Source organism: Nicotiana tabacum, chromosome 12 (genome assembly GCF_000715075.1).
Source record: "Nicotiana tabacum cultivar K326 chromosome 12, ASM71507v2, whole genome shotgun sequence".
Lineage (NCBI taxonomy): Eukaryota > Viridiplantae > Streptophyta > Magnoliopsida > Solanales > Solanaceae > Nicotiana > Nicotiana tabacum.
The window spans coordinates 38265846-38283475 of record NC_134091.1 but is presented as its reverse complement, the minus strand read 5'-3'; the positions used below and the strand labels follow the sequence as shown (position 1 = coordinate 38283475).

The 17630-nt window shown below is 38.1% G+C and overlaps 1 protein-coding gene and 1 long non-coding RNA gene across 2 annotated transcripts; one reads left to right on the top strand and one right to left on the bottom strand.

Annotated features, from left to right (window-relative positions):
* The first annotated feature begins 11082 nt into the window (after positions 1-11082).
* LOC107784656 (uncharacterized) lies at positions 11083-12583 on the top strand. Its single transcript, XR_001647721.2, has 2 exons — positions 11083-11635; positions 12310-12583. It is a non-coding gene; the product is annotated as an uncharacterized LOC107784656 (long non-coding RNA).
* Positions 11859-16229, bottom strand: LOC107784655 (non-specific lipid transfer protein GPI-anchored 31-like). The gene is made up of 4 exons (XM_016605811.2): positions 15736-16229; positions 15511-15649; positions 15214-15240; positions 11859-14367 (listed from the first exon to the last, which is right to left on the bottom strand). Exons 1-4 carry the CDS (start codon positions 15985-15987, stop codon positions 14144-14146), a joined length of 642 nt encoding a protein of 213 aa, XP_016461297.1. The 5' UTR covers positions 15988-16229; the 3' UTR covers positions 11859-14143.
* Positions 16230-17630: the final 1401 nt, after the last annotated feature.

Genomic DNA, 17630 nt, shown 5'->3' with positions numbered 1-17630 from the left:
GGAGATGCTTAAAGATTATGACATCACCATTCTCTACCATCCCGGGAAGGCCAATGTGGTGGCCGATGCATTGAGTCACAAGGCGGAGAGTTTGGGTAGTTTAGCATATCTACCAGTAGCAGAGAGGCCTTTATCCTTGAATGTCCAGGCCTTGGCCAACCAGTTTGTCAGATTGGATGTTTCCGAGCCAAGTAGAGTTTTGGCTTGTGTGGTTTCTCAGTCCTCTCTTTATGATCGTATCAGAGAGCGTCAGTATGATGACCCCTATCTGCTAGTTCTTAAGGACACGGTTTAGCACGGCTATGCCAAAGAGGTCACTATTGGATATGACGGTGTATTACGGATGTAGGGCAGACTATGTGTGCCCAATGTAGATGGTTTACGTGAGTTGATTCTCTAGGAGGCTCACGGTTTGCGGTACTCCATTCATTCAGGTGTCGCGACGATGTATCAGGACCCGAGGCATCATTATTAGTGGAGAAGAATGAAGAAGGACATAGTGGAATATATAGATCGGTGCCTAAATTTTCAACAGGTGGAGTATGAGCATCAACGACCGGGTGGATTACTTCAGAAGTTAGAGATTCTAGAGTGGAAATGGGAGCGGATCACTATGGATTTCGTTGTTGGGCTTCCACGGACTCAGGGGAAGTTCGATGCAGTTTGGGTGATTGTGTATAGATTGACCAAGTCAGCTCATTTCATTCCCGTGGTTACTACTTACTCTTCGGAGCAACTGGCTCAGGTTTACATTTGCGAGATTGTCAGGCTTCATGGTGTGCCGGTATCTATCATCTCTGACTGGGGTACGCAGTTTACATCATAGTTATGGAGAGCCCTATAGCGTGAGTTGGACTCGTGTGGAGTTGAGTACAATATTTTACCCTCAGATGGACGGACAGTCCGAGCGCGCCATTCAGATATTGGAGGATATGCTTTGTGTGTGTGTGATGGATTTTTGGGGTGCTTGGGATCAGTTCTTTCCACTTGCAGAGTTTGCCTACAATAATAGTTATCAGTCGAGCATTCATATGGCACCGTATGAGGCTTTGTATGGTAGGCAGTGCCAGTCTCCAGTGGATTGGTTCGAGCAGGGAGAGGCTAGGCTGTTGGGTACCGATTTGGTACAGGATGCTTTGGAAAAGGTTAAGTTGATTCAGGATCGACTTCGTACAGCCCAATCCAGGTAGAAGAGTTATGCGGATCAAAAGGTTCGCGATGTTGCATTCATGGATGGGGAGCGGGTCTTGCTCCGGTTTTCGCCCATGAAGGGTATTATGAGGTTCGAAAGGAAGGACAAGTTGAGTCCTAGGTATATCAGGCCTTTTGAGATTTTTGAGAGGGTTGGAGAGGTGGCCTACAGACTTGCACTACCACCTTGTCTCTCTGCAGTTCATCCAGTGTTCCATGTTTCCATGCTCCAGAAGTATCACGGCGATCCATCGTATGTGTTGGATTTTAGCTCAGTCCAGTTGGACAAGAATCTATATTATGTTGAGGAGTCAGTGGCTATCTTGGATATGTAGGTTTGAAGGTTGAGGTCAAAGAACATCGCTTCAGTAAAGTTTCAGTGGAGGGGTCATCCGGTCGAGGAGGCGACTTGGGAGACCGAGCATGATATGCGCAGCCGTTATCCTCATTTTTTTCACCGCTTTAGGTATGTCTCTATACTCGTTCAAGGACAAACGTTTGTTTTAAGAGGGGGAGGATGTAACGACCCGGACGGTCATTTTGATATTATTAGCCCCTAACCCCTATTTATTGATCCCTCTATTTCATTTTGTGATTACGTAACTTGCTGGGGGGTTTGGTTTTTGGTTTCGGAGTGAAATGGGATACATAGTCCCTAAAATAGAAGTTTAAGTCGTAAGAATTGACCGTAGTTCGAATTATATGAAGACGACCTCGGAATAGAGTTTCTACGGTTCTAATAGCTCCGTATGGTGATTTTGGTTTTAGGAGCGTGTTCAGATGTTTAATTGGAGGTCCGTAGGTCATTTCGACATTAATTGGCGAAAGTTGGAAAGTTGAGTGATGTTTGGAAAGCTTGACCGGGTGAACTTTTTGATATCGGGGTCGGATTCTGATTTTGGAAGTTGGAGTAGGTCCGTAATGTCAATTATGACTTATATGCAAAATTTTAGGTCAATCGGACATGATTTTATAGGTTTCGGCGTCGAATGTAGAAGTTTAAAGTTCTAAAGTTCATTAGGATTGAATCGATGTGCACTTTATATTTTTAGCGGTGTTTGATGTGATTTAAAGGCTAGAATAAGTCTGTATAATATTTTAGGACTTGTTGGCATACTCGAACGGGGTCCCGGGGGTCCCGGGGGCCCTGGTGTGATTCAGACTTGAATCCGAAACAAAATTGGACTTGGTGCATAGCTGAAGCATTGATGTGTCTAGTGCAATCGCACCTGCGCATTTTGGGCCGCAGGTGCGACACCACAGAAGCAGCCATCGAGCTGAAGAAGCGGATTTGGGACTGCCCAGCTGAGACCGCAGATGCGGTCATGGCCCCGCAGAAGCGAGCTCGCAGAAGTGGGAAGTGGAACGCAGAAGCGGCCTAGGATGAGTTATGCAGTGGTCGCAGGTGAGAGGTAATTTCCGCACGTGTATGGTCGCAGATGCGGCGAGCTGGGCGCAAAAGCGGAATTTGGTCAGTGGGAAAGTCCCGCAGGTGCGATGAGATTCCCGCACCTGGAAGGGCGCAGATGCGGTTGAAAGATTGCATAAGCGAAAGGGGGGCCTTGAGGCCTGTCCGCAGAAGCGGTATTGTTTCCACATAAACGAAACTGCATATGCGGTTAAGTTGCTGCAGATGCGGTTTAACTGGGCAGTGTTTAAAACCGAAGGGTTTCGTGATTTCTCTCATTTTGGACTTCGCAAATTCGGTGTAATGCGATTTTTTAGAGGACTTTTGAGGGATTTCTTGAGGTAAGACACTTGTGAACATTTTTATTCAATAATCTTGTTTTCCCATTGAATTTTCCACCTAGTTCGTGTGTATTTAAACTGGAATTCGGGAGTTTGAGGCTAGGGATTTGGAGAATTTAATTTAGAGATTTCAGTGGCAATTTGGTGGCGGATTTGAGTGATTTTGGTATGGGTGAACTCGAAATCGAATGGGTGTTCGTATTTTGTGACTTTTACCCAATTCCAAGACGTGGGCTCGGGTCGACTTTTTGGGACGATTTTCTAATTCCTTGTTAAAGTCATAATTTCATTATTTAGATTAGTTTTTTATAGTTATATATATAGTATGTAATTGCTTTTGGCTAGATTCGAGTCGTTCGGAGTCGGAAAGTCAAGGGAAAGGCATTCTTATCGATTGATTGAGCGAGATTTGAGGTAAGTGACTTGTCTAACCTTGTGTGGGGGAAACTCCCCTTAGGTTTTGGTATTGTTATGGTATTTTCAATACGTGAAGGCCGTGTACACAAGGTGACGTGTGCGTACTCGGGTTAAATGTTGAAAAATTCGGTTCTTGCCAAGTAGTTTTCTTTAAATTCATTAACTGAGTTGCTCTAGCATGTGTAGTCATCATGTTTAGCCAAATGTCGCATGTCTACGTATCTTAACTCTTACTTGCAATCTTTGCAACATGCTTAGTTGAATTAGCTGCTTTCCTTAATAATGTATTCAGTCTTTAACTATAGGAGTCCTTGCTGCAAATTTGTTGTTTCGTAGGTTATCAGTTGTGTATTAACTTTTGGGACTACGAGGCGGTACCTCGGGAGCTCCCCTATTGTGTATTTATTTTGGGACTACGAGGCGGTACCTCAGGAGTTCCCCTGTCGTGTATTTACTTTTCGGACTACGAGGCAGTACCTCGGGAGAGCCCCTGTTTCATATTTACTTTTGGAACTACGAGGCGATACCTCGGGAGCTCCCCTGTTGTGTATTTATGTGTGAGACTATGAGGCGGTACCTCGAGAGAGCCCTTGTTGTTTATCTTTATTTGTTTTGTTGTTACCTTTCTGTAATTTCTCATTGTTTTAAATTCTCAGTCGTTTCGTTATATTATTATTTCTTCTGCCTTGTTTCCCTTTTTATTCTAGTAGGGCCCTAACCTGACCTCGTCACTACTTTTTCGAAGTTAGGCTTTGGCATTTACTGGGTACCGTTGTGGTGTACTCATACTACACATCTGCACATCATTTTGTGCAGATACATGTACTGCTTACTAGACCAGATATCAGTGAGCTAGCCCGTGTGTGGAGACTTCAAGGTATGTCTGCCAGCGTCCGCAGACCTCGGAGTCCCCCTCTATCTTTATGATGTTGTTTTCCTTATTTTCATTAGACTCTGATGTATAGAGACACTTAGTATTTCTCTTTAGAGATTGTGACTTATTTCTATCGGATTTTGGGAGTTGTAATTATTTGACTTGCAGTTTTTATTTATTTCAGCTGTTGAGGTTTGAGTTTCAGATTTATATTATGTTATTCCGCAAAATTGTTAGGCTTACCTAGTACTAGAGACTAGGTGTCATCACGACATCCTACGAAGGTAAATCAGGGTCGTGACAGGCGCGTGCATTATCCACCCTCGAGTATTTGCACAAATGAAACTCGAGGATAAGATAGCGCCACGTTGCATTACTCTAACATGTTTTAATAATGCAGTGAAGCGAACATTCGGCGAGATCACACTTCCCGTCCTGGCCGTAGGTGTCACTCTAGAAACCACATTCCATATCATGGACCAGGACACAACATACAACACCACAATAGGGCGACCATGGATACACACCATGAGGGCCATACCCTCCAGCTTGTACCAAGTCATCAAATTACCAACTCCATAGGGGATATTCAGAATATGAGGAGAACATCACACATCCCAAGAATGCTAACGCATCGCTCTAGACTGCACAATCGCTCAACAGACAAGGATAAAGGAAAAAAGGCATAGCAATCAACAGGGTCGGGGTTGATGCACGATGATAGCAAAAACGTCATCAGAGACCTCGATTCGATCGAAGCCGCAAGATCGACCGTAGAAGATCTCGACCCCATTTAATTAGATAGCAATGACCAGGGCAAGAAAGCTTATATCAGCTGCAAGCTTCAGGAACCAGGTAAATTTCATCAATTCTTAACTGCTAACGCGGATTTGTTTGCTCTTAGCCATGCAGATATGCCAAGTATCCCGAAGGAAATCGCCATGCACAAGATGAACGTCGATCCATTCCATCCCCCGGTGAGGCAGGTTAGGCGTAAGTTTAACTCTGCAATTAATGATGCGGTACGCGAAGAGGTGGAAAACTATTAGAAAACGGCTCCGTTAGGGAGTCGAAATACCCTCGATGTGTCGCCAATGTGGTCATGGTGAAGAAGAAGAATTGGAAATGGAGGATGTGCGTAGACTTTACAGATTTGAACAAAGCATGCCCCAAAGATTCATTTTCGTTACCCCATATCAACCAACTCATCGATGCAACGACCGAACATGAACTACTGAGCTTCTTAGACGTCTACTCGGGCTATAATCAAATCCTTATGGAAGAAGAGGATCAGGAGAAAACCACTTTCATCACCCATCAGGTAACGTACTGCTACAGGGTCATGCCCTTCGGGTTAAAAAAATGCAGGGGCAACTTACCAAAGGTTAGTGACAAGGATGTTCAAAGACCAACTCGGCAAAATAATGAAAGTTTATATAGATGACATGCTGGTCAAGTCCAAAAGGAAAGAGGATCACATCGATCATATAAGAGAAACCTTCGACATACTCAGACGGTACAGAATGAAACTGAATCCCGAAAAGTGTGCATTCGGCGTGGCCTCGGGAAAGTTTCTAGGTTTCCTGGTGTCGCAGCGAGGGATCGAAGTCAAACCTAACCAAATCAGAGCCATCGAAGGAATATTAGAACACCTAAATACCATGAAAAAGGTTCAGAGGTTAACTGGTCGTATCGCCGCCCTTTCAAGATTCATTTCACGATCATTGGATAGGTGTCACATATTCTTCTGCGTACTCAAGAAGGATAACGGCCTCCAATGGACTTCTAAATGCGTCCAAGCCCTGAAGGAACTAAAAACTTATTTGTCATCGCCACCATTACTTTCAAAACCAGAGCTAGGGGAATGTCTCCTCGTCTACCTCGCCATATCCGAAGTAGCTGTGAGCGCAGTCCTAGCCTGAGAAAATAAAGGTACGCAGTCTTCCATCTATTACATTAGCAAAACACTAGTCGACGCCGAGATGAGATACCCTCACCTCAAAAAACTGGCTCTAGCCTTAGTCGTAGCTTCACGAAAGCTTAGACCATATTTCCAATGCCACCCCATCTCGATCGTCTCGACTTTCCCTCTAAGAAGCATTTTGCATAAACCCGAGCTATCGGGAAGGTTGGCCAAATGGGCCATCGAACTAAGCGAGCGCGATATCACATATCAACCGCGTACAATGATAAAGTCACAAGTCCTTGTAGACTTCGGCGCCGACTTCAGCACAAAAATAATGCCCGAAGTCAAAAAAGAAGCTGCCCACGCTTCTCCCCAAACAAAAGACCTCCGGGTCCTGTACACTTACGGCGCATCCAACACGTCAGGGTCCGGACTGGGACTCATACTCGAAGTCCATACCGGCGAAGTGATTCTCCAATCTATAAGGTTTCCGGACATGACTAACAATGAGGCAGAGTATGAGGCCGTAATTGCAGGGTTGAGACTAGCACTCAAATACGGGGCAAAAGGCTAAGACTACACTGTGATTCTCAACTCGTTGTCAACCAAGTCACGGGAACTTTCCAAATCAAGGAACAAAGGTTATAAAAGTACAAGACCAAAATCTGCAAGATGTTGCCCGAGTTCGACAAATACCAACTCGACCAAATCCCCCAAACACAGAATATTGAGGCAGACGACCTCGCCAAATTAGCCGCAGCCACCAAAAACATTGCAACCGGAGACAGAAGTGTAGTCCACCTTCTTAACTCATCAATAGACCTAATCGAGGTAAGAACCATCAACCTGACTTGGGATTGGCGCAACCATATTATCACATATTTGCAGGACGAAGTGCTCCTGGGTGATAAAAAGGAAGCCAAGAAACTGAGAATGTAAGAAGCCAGGTATAGCATCATCCATAACGACATGTATAAGAGAACGTACAGCGGCCCTCTGGCGAAATGCTTGGGCCCAAATCAAATGCGGCTCGTTCTTGAAGAGGTCCACTAAGTCCATTGCGGTGTCATTCCGGCAATCGGGCTTTGGCCAGATGTCTCATACGGGAAGGTTATTACTGTCCCACCATGAAAAAAGAGGCTACGGGATTCGTGAAAAAATACGAGCAATGCCAAAAGTATGCACCGATGATTCACCATACAGGCGAACACCTCCACTGAGTCACTTCCCCTTAGTCGTTCATCAAATGGGGAATGGACATCGTAAGCCCCCTCCCGGCAGGATGAGGTAACGTACGATTGTTTTTTTTATTGGTTTTGACTGCCTATTTCTCTAAATGGGTAGAAGCAGGATCATTCGCCCAAATATGTGAATAGGAAGTGATCGCTTTCATATGGAAAAACATTGTATGCCGATTCGGCCTCCCCAAAGAGATCAGCTACGACAACGGACCCCAATTTACAAGAAAGAAAGTCGCTGAATTTTTTGAAAAATGGCATGTCAAAAGAATACTCTCAACGCCATATCATCCCGCGGGCAACAGACAAGCGGAGTTCTCCAACAAGTCAATACTGAACATCATGAAGAAAAAACTTGAAAACGCAAAAAGGATGTGGCCGGTAATATTACCAAAAGTACTGTGGGCCTACTGAACAATGCCGAAGACAAGCACAGGAGAGACGCCTTACTCATTAGTCTATGGGACCGATACAATAATACCAGTTGAAGTTGGGGAGCCCAACCTAAGATACACTCACGAGAGCGGACCAGGGAACGATGAAAGCAGAAGGCAGGAGCTCGACGAAGCCGAAGAACGAAGAGATATGGCCTACATAAAACTGATCGCCCAAAAATAACAAGCAGAATGCTATTATAACAAAAAGGCAAAGGTTAGGCCACTCAAAGTCGGGGACTAAGTGCTTAATGCTAAAACACAAGCAAGCAAAGACCCACGGGAAGGTAAACTGGGAATAAATTGGGACGTCCCGTGCAAAATCATGGCAACAACGAACAAAGGGTCATTCTAACTAGAAACAATGGAAGGAAAGCTACTACCAAATAACTGGAATATTACCCATCTCAAGTACTTCAACTTTTAAGAGATAAAGCGTTCCCCAAGTCATACTCTTTTTCCATCACTTGAGTTTTGTCCCAATTGGGTTTTCTTAAGGAGGTTTTTAACGAGGCGATAAAGGGGATACTTCAGGTCGAAGTACGTGCGGACGGAGGCACAGGATGGCTAGTTCATTGCCCGACCTCTCAAGACTTCTCCAGGCTAACCAATAAAGGGACTAGATAAACTGAGACAGGATTGGAATGCCAGCCAATGCCCGAAAAAAGATGTAAATTTCTCTAAGTGTATGAACAAAGCACAAATGCATGAAGTTAATTTCTATTTCTCCGGATATACAACCAAGGCAACATCGCCTTAAAGTCCACAATATCGACAAATGCCGCACCTAGAGACATATCTAACTAAACAGAGGTTATATTCGACCTCGTTCGAATTAACACCTAAACTAGCCCCCGGCCATAACAACATAGGTTACCTTCGAGCTCGTTCGAATTAACACCTAACTGGCCCTCTGCCATAATTAAAAAGGTTATATTCGACCTCGTTCGAATTAACACCTAGCCCTCGACCATAATTAAAGAGGTTATATTCGACTCGTTCGAATTAACACCTAACTGGCCCTCGCCCATAATTAAAGAGGTTATATTCGACCTCGCTCGAATTAATACCTAAACTGGCCCCCGGCCATAACAACATAGGTTACATTCGACCTCGTTCGAATTAACACGTTCAAATTAACACCTAAACTGTCCCCCGGCCATAACAACATAGGTTACATTCGACCTCGTTTGAATTAATACCTAACTGGCCCTCGACCATAATTAAAGAGGTTATATTCGACCTTATTCGAATTAACACCTAACTGGCCCTCGGCCATAACCAAATAGAGGTTATACTCAACCTCGTTCGAGTTAACACCTAACATGATATTCACTGACAATTCTCATTCAATAAATAAAATTTAGCCCCAATCCCCGCCTTGTAATTACCTTCTAATTCTTTTTTAGTATTGTAGAAGCGAACTATACATTTAAAAGTATAGACACAGCAAATTTCAGAATTTTCTTAGTAGATTTCTTTTTTTTTTCGGGCCATGTTTTAAGAAATGAATCACCATGGGAACAAATAATGGTCAATTAATTTTTTGGCACTTTACAAACTTGTTTTTAGTTTTGTGACCCAACTGTATGAGTCAAAATCTACTATGGAACATTTAGTGTGAGGAAAAATCAGTCGAGGTCGATCAAAAAAATGGCGAAGCTCGTGGTCGGGATGCTTATAATGGTCGAGAACGAAGTCCGCAAAAAGAACCGTAGAATAGAATAATAGAGGAGATATTCTAAAGAATATTCTCTGCACATGTACCATTGGGGTTTAATAGGGATTTGTCCCATATAAAGGAGACAAAAGATAAGGACATGAGATATGTAATATTGATCTGATAACAATATTTTTCTAAGAAAGATTCTCTCTCTAGCAAAAATACAAACATTACCTTTTCATGAGGATTCTGGTTCATGTTATTCCATACTTTTTCGTTAGATTCGAGAATAGTTCGAACATTTTAAGATTTGTCTGTCATTCATCATTGTCAGGAGGAACAATCACATAGTCCATGAATCACTCATCCTATTTACTTAAATGTCATTTATTGCTAGTTACTCCTCCATTATTGCTCATACTTTATGAATAATTAGTGCATGTCATTATCAATCTCCTATTAGATCTGTCCTACATTATCCACATTTTCAGGGTCCGCATTTAGAGATATTATCGTTAACTAGGTTTAATCCATCATTTATATTTATAATAGTTTAACCGAAAATCATACTTTTGATCAAATACCTACCTCTATTTTTATACATGAGAGATTTACTTTTACACGTAAGAGATCTGTCTTTTACATATAAGAGATCTAAAAGGGTCATTTTCTTAAATTTAAAATTTTAAAAGGACATGATATACAACTGGCACAACAAATAATAGTACTATTAAAAGATAATTAATAATTGAATGCAACCATGTAATGTCTAGTATAGCTCATGTTATTCGACAATACTATAAATACAAAAGTTTCAAAGCTCCCTCTCAAATCAGGTGGACTCAGAATTTCAAATTAATTAAATGTGGATCAACATTCCACATGCTACGTACTCTTTTGTCATCACTGATGCGGAAGGACACAAATGCTTGGCAGAACATTGATAATTCTATTTAGTTAGTTTATGAAGTGAAATGAAAAGTGTTCATGACTTATTCATATTTAATATTGTTTGACACTAACGATAAAAAACTTATTCATGCCAATTTTACACCAAACCACATTAATAAAATATACTATTGTGGTTAAATAATAAATTGAAGTGCAAGATGTGTTAATTTGTCATTGTTAATTAAATAATAAATGTGAATGTATTGATACATATGCATCATTTTATTGAAAAGTCATAAATTTATATACTCGCTTTCAGTTCCTTCCAATCTCTCTGGTCGTGTGTTTGTTCTTTGCACCCTTTTTTTTGGGTAGAATTTTGTCATTGACGTGTATTAAAATGTCCTATAATATAAGCCCCCTCCCCTCATCTCTGTTCTTCACAAATGCGAAAAAACATTTTCTCAAACAAAGAAAGGCCCACCCTCAGTCGTGCACAAGCTATTCACCTCTCGCTGGACCTAATCCCAGAAAATAGCTACCTACTTCCTAATTTATTGGGGGAATGACTATGTATAACCGCTCTCAAAATATTAGTTCAAAAAAATATATTTTTTTTGTATATATACACATTCTGTATGTTATATACAAAAATTATATAAATTTTATATATTTTTTTGGCTACCAAATATAAATAATTTCTGATACGGGCTAAAAATAAAAAAAGTCCACTTTATTTCAGTTTACCATGTCTCTATAGTGAATTCACAAATTTATGACCGTCTGAGCTTCTCTCGCTTTCTTCCTTTCGTAGTTCCTCTCTCCCAAAGAGAATGATCTCGTTAAGAGCATGAGCCTCAAGCCCTCTAATGCTCAATCTCAACTCAACAATAATTTACACTAAGGTCCCGTTTGGCCATGAGTTTTGTCAAAATAAATTTGAGATTTATTTGGCAAATACATGTTTGGTCATAGATTTTACCTACATTTTGGCAAAATCCCAAATTCTCAATCCCAAATCTCAAAATCACCTCAATTGCTGATTTTGGACCAAAACATGACCGTTATATTTTTTAAATTTTTTAAATATTACCCCAAATTTTTATAGTTTGTAAAAGAGCCCACATTTATTACGACCAACTAAACCATATCTGCTCACTTGCCTCTCATTAAACTCACGCGTTTGCTTTGCCCTCTATAAACAGAAGAGAACTCCACCGCAAATTCTCCGTGCCAATCGATTGCAATCCACAACAAAGACGAAATTTGAAGGTAATTTGGTAAAATCTGCTAATACTTGTTTAAATTTTCTGCAGATTTGTATGAATTTTCTTCGGATTTGTTTCACTAGTTCTGTATGAATTTTTTTCAGATTTGTTTTGCTTGATTTGTATGAGTTTTTCTTCAGATTTGTAAACCCTCCTATGTATATGAGGTCTCTCATCTCCTACATTGACTAATCTTTGCTTGTGATGACGATAAATGGCTATTTCTCTTTATTTCTTTTTTTTTTCCGGTTGTGTTTGATTGAAACTGTGGTCTTGTGTTGGTCGGAAAAGTTACTCTTTTCAGCCCAGATGTTTATGTGGTTATGCAATTTGGATATTGGGAAGCAGACGCAACTCAAAAAAATAATTTCTTTCCCTTTTATATAGCATCTTTATGCTTTATTTTTTTTGTATCATTCGGCTGATGCAGCTAATGTTTTGGCCTTGCTTTTAAAGTTTTGTAATGCCCATAATACCTGAAGCTAGTTTTGAGATTTCCGATGAGAATTTTGTGGCTCTGCCTCTACCGGTTAATAGGATAACATACTTTAAATTTTAATCCTTCTGCTTGTATTAGTATGCCTTCCATATAGTTTAAGGTATGCTTTTGGATTTTATGCACTCTAAGAAAATGAAGTTAGGCATGTGATATGTTGCCCTATTATTATTGTATTGTAGAAACGTAAAAGAATGAATAGACCACGTGGTTCAACTGATAAATCACGTGGTGCTTCTGCTGATAAATAGACAGATGATGAAACGTCGATCATCGTAAATATCCTATATGATGATGCGAGGAAGCACGTGTTTAATGGTTCTACCATCAGTGGTCCCTGACATTTGGGCAAATCATGTGAAGGTAAGTTTGGGAGATTGAAAAAGTTACATAGGTTCTACCTTTATGCATATTGAACTAACATTCTGTTTCAAAAACAATTTACAGCAAAAGAAAGAAGAAGAATAATATATATATTTCCAAGCACAGATACCAAACTACTTTATACAAAAGTACTATAAATTACAGCTTTTATAACAAACTACTTTAAAGTATTGCAACATATTGTAGTCTAAGAGAAAAGTTGCTTGAATCCATATATAAGATAGTAATGTCATAAAAACGGGACAAACGAAAAATTTGCTATCCAATAAATTACTTCCGGTAAAAGTTTTAACAAGGAAATAAATAAGGCAACGTTCGGAAGGAAACACATTATGTTTGTTTGGTGGTATTTACAAAACCTTATGGTATGCGATTAGAGTACTAGGGTGTATGATGTAATAGTTCGTACATTTTTAAGCTTAATCAGGACAACTAACTAATTTTTATTAATCCGTTAATTATTGATCAGTTAATTTTGGAAAACAATATACTGACTGACAAAGAAAAAGATAAACACCAGTATCTCACAGATGTTATAATAAATTTCTATTAATCTGTTTACGGATAAACTCATATATATGACATAAAATTAAGAAAAGGAATAAAATATTGTTTGACAAATGAAATTAATGGATAAACGCAATATCTCACCCACAAAAAAAATGCAATATTGTTTAACTCTTTTTGAATATTTTAGTTACAAATATTTATGTTTTGCATTTTATGGATTTGATTAGTTGCAATGGTAGATTGACTGGTTGAAATGGCGGATTGATTGGTTGACATTGTGGAATAATTGGTTCGCATGGTAGATTAATTGGTTAGTTGCTGTATATTTGAATTGGCAGCCGGTGGTGCTTTAAAAGAGCTGGAATCTATCAAAAAATTTCTACGAACATTTGCGACTGCTGTAGTGGAAAAATTAAATTAAAAAAAATATTAAATTAGATTTGCAACCACAGTAGTCGGAATATAAATAAATAAATAATTTTAAATTAGTTTTGCGACCACAGTAGTGGAAAAACTCAAATAAAATAAAAATACTTTATATTATTTGCGACCACTCCAGTGAGAAAGATTAAATAAAATTATAATTATGTATACCGTTTGCGACTGAAGTAGTGGGAAAGTTAATATAAAATTAAAATTTAATTTAAATTATTTGCGACCACGTCAGTCGGACAATTGACCACATTTATTAGTCTTTTTTCTATTTTGACTTTCCGATCGCTGTAGTCGCAAATTACGGACGGATTCGGTCGCAAACTATTTCAGACCAACTATTTTGCGACTACGACTTTTCGGTCTGAATATAGTCGGAAATTAGCATTTTCTGATCACTTTCCGGCTGTATTTGCAGTCAAAAAATAGTCATTTTCTAGTAGTTTAATCTAAGGGGCCATTAAAACACATATGTACAACATTAAGAGGAACAATTAATAAAATAGGAAAATTTATTTGTAGAAAAAGAATAAAAGGCAACATCTGAATAATTCTAGCTAAATAAAGAAAACACAATCTACCTAGCTACTAATTAATCAAAAGGCTAGTGCTTGATAAAAATGTCTAGCCACTAAAACGAAAGAATAAAGACTAGAGTAGAAGCTACGACTGCTGACAATCTAATAATAATTATGCTAATGAAGCGAAAGCTGCCATAACAAGAAGCATTGAGAATGAAGCTGATGTTAGATTAATGGTGGATCCACTGGACTCTGCATTAGGAGCTTCAACTGGAGCTTGATCTGCCTCAGCTGGTGCTGGCGATTTTGAAATTGGACCTGCAGCTGCAGCTGGCTGTGGAGTTGGAGGATTAACAATTGATGCTGGAGGATTAGCTGTCGTTGGAGGATTAACTGATGAAATTAAAAAAGAAAGATAATGAGAACAAATTAAAATGAAAAAACTAAACAATGGTTTTCTTTTTTAGACATGGTTAAAACCCGTTATCACTTAGAGAAAAAGAATAGACGCGTAGGAAATTCCTTTTTTAAATTTAATGGAGTATATATGATTTTTTTTTTTACATAATTCACTGGCCCGACTAATTTAGATTTACACTGTACAAGCCGATTTAAGAGGGAAATGCTCCCTAACAAGCATTTTTCTATTCCCAGAGCTCAAATAATTAAAGATGTAGAGATTGCATTCATCGATCCCAAAAACAGTCAAAATTCCCTTTCATTAATTAAGTTCATAACGAGTATATGTTTACCTTCTCTTTACTTAAAGGGGCCTAATAGATATGTCTATATATATCTAACATTCATGGAAGAGACAACATAAAAACAATGTTTAACAGAGAAGGGGAAAAAAGGGGTATAAAATAGATCAGCTTAAAAGGTATTAAGCATATAAATAATTACGTAAATAAACAAAGGAAAGGACAAGTAAGATCAGTGTCAATTTTCTAAAAATAGAGTTGGTCCAATAAAAGACAAAGCAAAAATATATGTTAAACAATATTGATCCCATAATCGAGTTTAGAGACAAAAAAAAACCATGACTCTAAATTCTTTGATAGTACTGCTATGAATAGTTAATGCTAACCCCCACAATTAATAGATTACTATATTAATTAATGATACAATAAGAATGTTGTCAAGATCAATCTAGTGACTGTGACCCACCCCACCCAGTAAAAAATACAGAAGAAACAAAAATTTAAACGAGGATAAATAAGTAAGGGATCAAAAACATACCAGGAGAAGCACTAGGAGTGGTGGTACCTGCATGCAAAGAGGAAAAATGGACCATTGGAAAAGAGTCAAATACATAAATCTTCACTCTCATATGTAAAATTCTCGAGAAAAAAAAAAACTCTCACAATGTTACTACTTTATTTTCTTTTCCTCAATATCCTGAATGATAGATCTAATTTATCTAGTTTTTAATATTAGTTATATATTTAAAATTACATGCAAATTAAAAAAAAAAATGGGCACCTAGGTCAAATAATAAAGCAACAACAAAATGAAGTAAACTATCGAAGGACTCACTGTTACAATTGGTGAGTGGAGGAGCGGAAACGCTACAGTCAGAAGGCAAAACGGCAGCTTGAGTCATATTAACAGTGATGCCAAAACTAGAACTCGTGGCTAAAGCAACACAAATACAATCAGGATCCGTATTCAAAACCTGTTTTTGTTGTAGAGGCAAACATATTAAAAAATTAGTACTACTCCATAACATTGCACGAAACTATTCATCTGTAATATAAAAACCTGTTTAAACCCTGAACAGCAAGAAACATCTGGCTTAGTGTCATTGCTATCAGCCTCCAAAAATTTCAGACAAGGGATCATGTCCATCACAATGGTTGAGCAATCCGCCGTTGGTCCCGGAGAAGGTGAAGAAGGCGACGGAGATGGAGCTTTAATTGGTGACTGTATTGGTGGTGCACTGCCATGGCCAGCGTTTACGGCCACCACAGCCCATGTGGCCAAAATGCACGTCACAACCGGAAAGATATTCATAAATAATGAAGGGAGTGTAAATGTGTTTTTCTTGAATGAATGGAGTGTAAATGTGATGGAAATGGTTAGAATGAAGGATCTAGAGTTGTCAAAGTTTACTTTATATGCCTAATTAAGAGGGATTGGTTTAAATTAGATTTGTTTGAATAAGTTGATAAGAATCCTAAATGATCGCAAACAGATAAACACGATCTTTGACTAGGTAAGATTTTACCCAATAGAGTTCTATCTTACATGTTCTATATAGCGATATATTAGGGCTTAATGAGCTTAAAATAAAAATAGAGTTATAGTTAAACAAATCAAAAGAATTTGCTGACCAAAAGAATCGAACTTCTTGTATAAGCTATCTTAGATGTTCACATTTTTTAATTTATACTGTTAGCCGATACTTCCCAAACAATAATATGATTCCCAAACAATAATATGATTGATTGAATGATTACTCCGAATTTGATTTGTTTTATTTTCTATTTTTCTTTATAATATCCATTTTTTTAAAAGATATATTTTTCACGTGCTTTGCAAGATAAAAGTTATTAAAGCACTAAACTATTTCCCTCACCTTTTTATTTTGTAAGTAGAAGTCCGTATAAACTACAGTTTTATGTGTCAAGGAAACCAATAATTTAGGTTTCACGTTCTACCATACCGTACGAATACATACTTGCATCATGGATTTTATTTACTTGAGTTTTAAGATACGATTATCACTATCATATAATTGTTATCAGACAAAAGCTATTAGAATCATTATTGTGATTCAAACACTTTGTCACGATGGGCGTTAGGAATACCATTATATATTTGTAATTCCCCATATATTATAGAGTTACATTTAGACCGTTTCTTATTCGACATCTGGATCATTCTCCTTTTCATCTCACTCATACATTTGGAGATATCATGTTCTTTCTAATTAAAATGTTTAGCAGCCTAAATGATGCGGAGATTGAAATGAACTAGTGAAATGTGAAATCTTGTATAAACAATCCAAGTAACTCCTTACCTAGTGGTCCAGCGATAGAGTCTCATAATACCATAAACAATTCATTTGTCAAGATTATAGCAAAACTGGTCCAAAACATGAGTTCATTACTTAAATGGTCACTTAATTATTCAAAATTATCTAGTAAAGTCATCTTTCTTTCGTTTGTAACAAAAAAGTCACCTAATTATGCGTATAGCACTCAGAAAGTCACTCAACTAGATTTCTCAAACTTTTGATTGTCAAATAACTATTTTATCCTCTAAATTATCATTTTTTATCTTTTTTTACTTTTAAAATATAATTTTTTTCTCTTTTCAATCTACATTATGGACTTACCTATAGAAAAAGTATATTTTATTTATAAAATAAAAATAAAAAACATATAAGTTTTCTAGCTTATATAATGTTGGAATAATAATATAAATGGGTATAATTTTCAATAATATATAATGTATATTATAAAATACCTTTATTTTGAACAATTATTTTTTATATTGCGTGCATGAAATATAAATTTTACAACTTTTATTTTCTTTCATTCTCAATTGTTAAATGAATTTTTGAATTTTGTTATTAATATTAAAATTATTATTATGAACAAATTGTTCTAATTGTTTTTTTACTATGCTTAATATTTTATTATTCCAATAAT

What these genes read in the sequence shown, in the direction of transcription:
- LOC107784655 (XM_016605811.2), bottom strand. Translation starts at nt 15,987, where the DNA reads ATGAATATCTTTCCGGTTGTGACGTGCATTTTGGCCACATGGGCTGTG. An exon ending in GCTGTTCAGGGTTTAAACAG is followed by an intron (nt 15,650 to 15,735) that starts GTTTTTATATTA and finishes CAACAAAAACAG; the next exon opens with GTTTTGAATACGGATCCTGA. An exon ending in TCCACTCACCAATTGTAACA is followed by an intron (nt 15,241 to 15,510) that starts GTGAGTCCTTCG and finishes CTTTGCATGCAG; the next exon opens with GTACCACCACTCCTAGTGCT.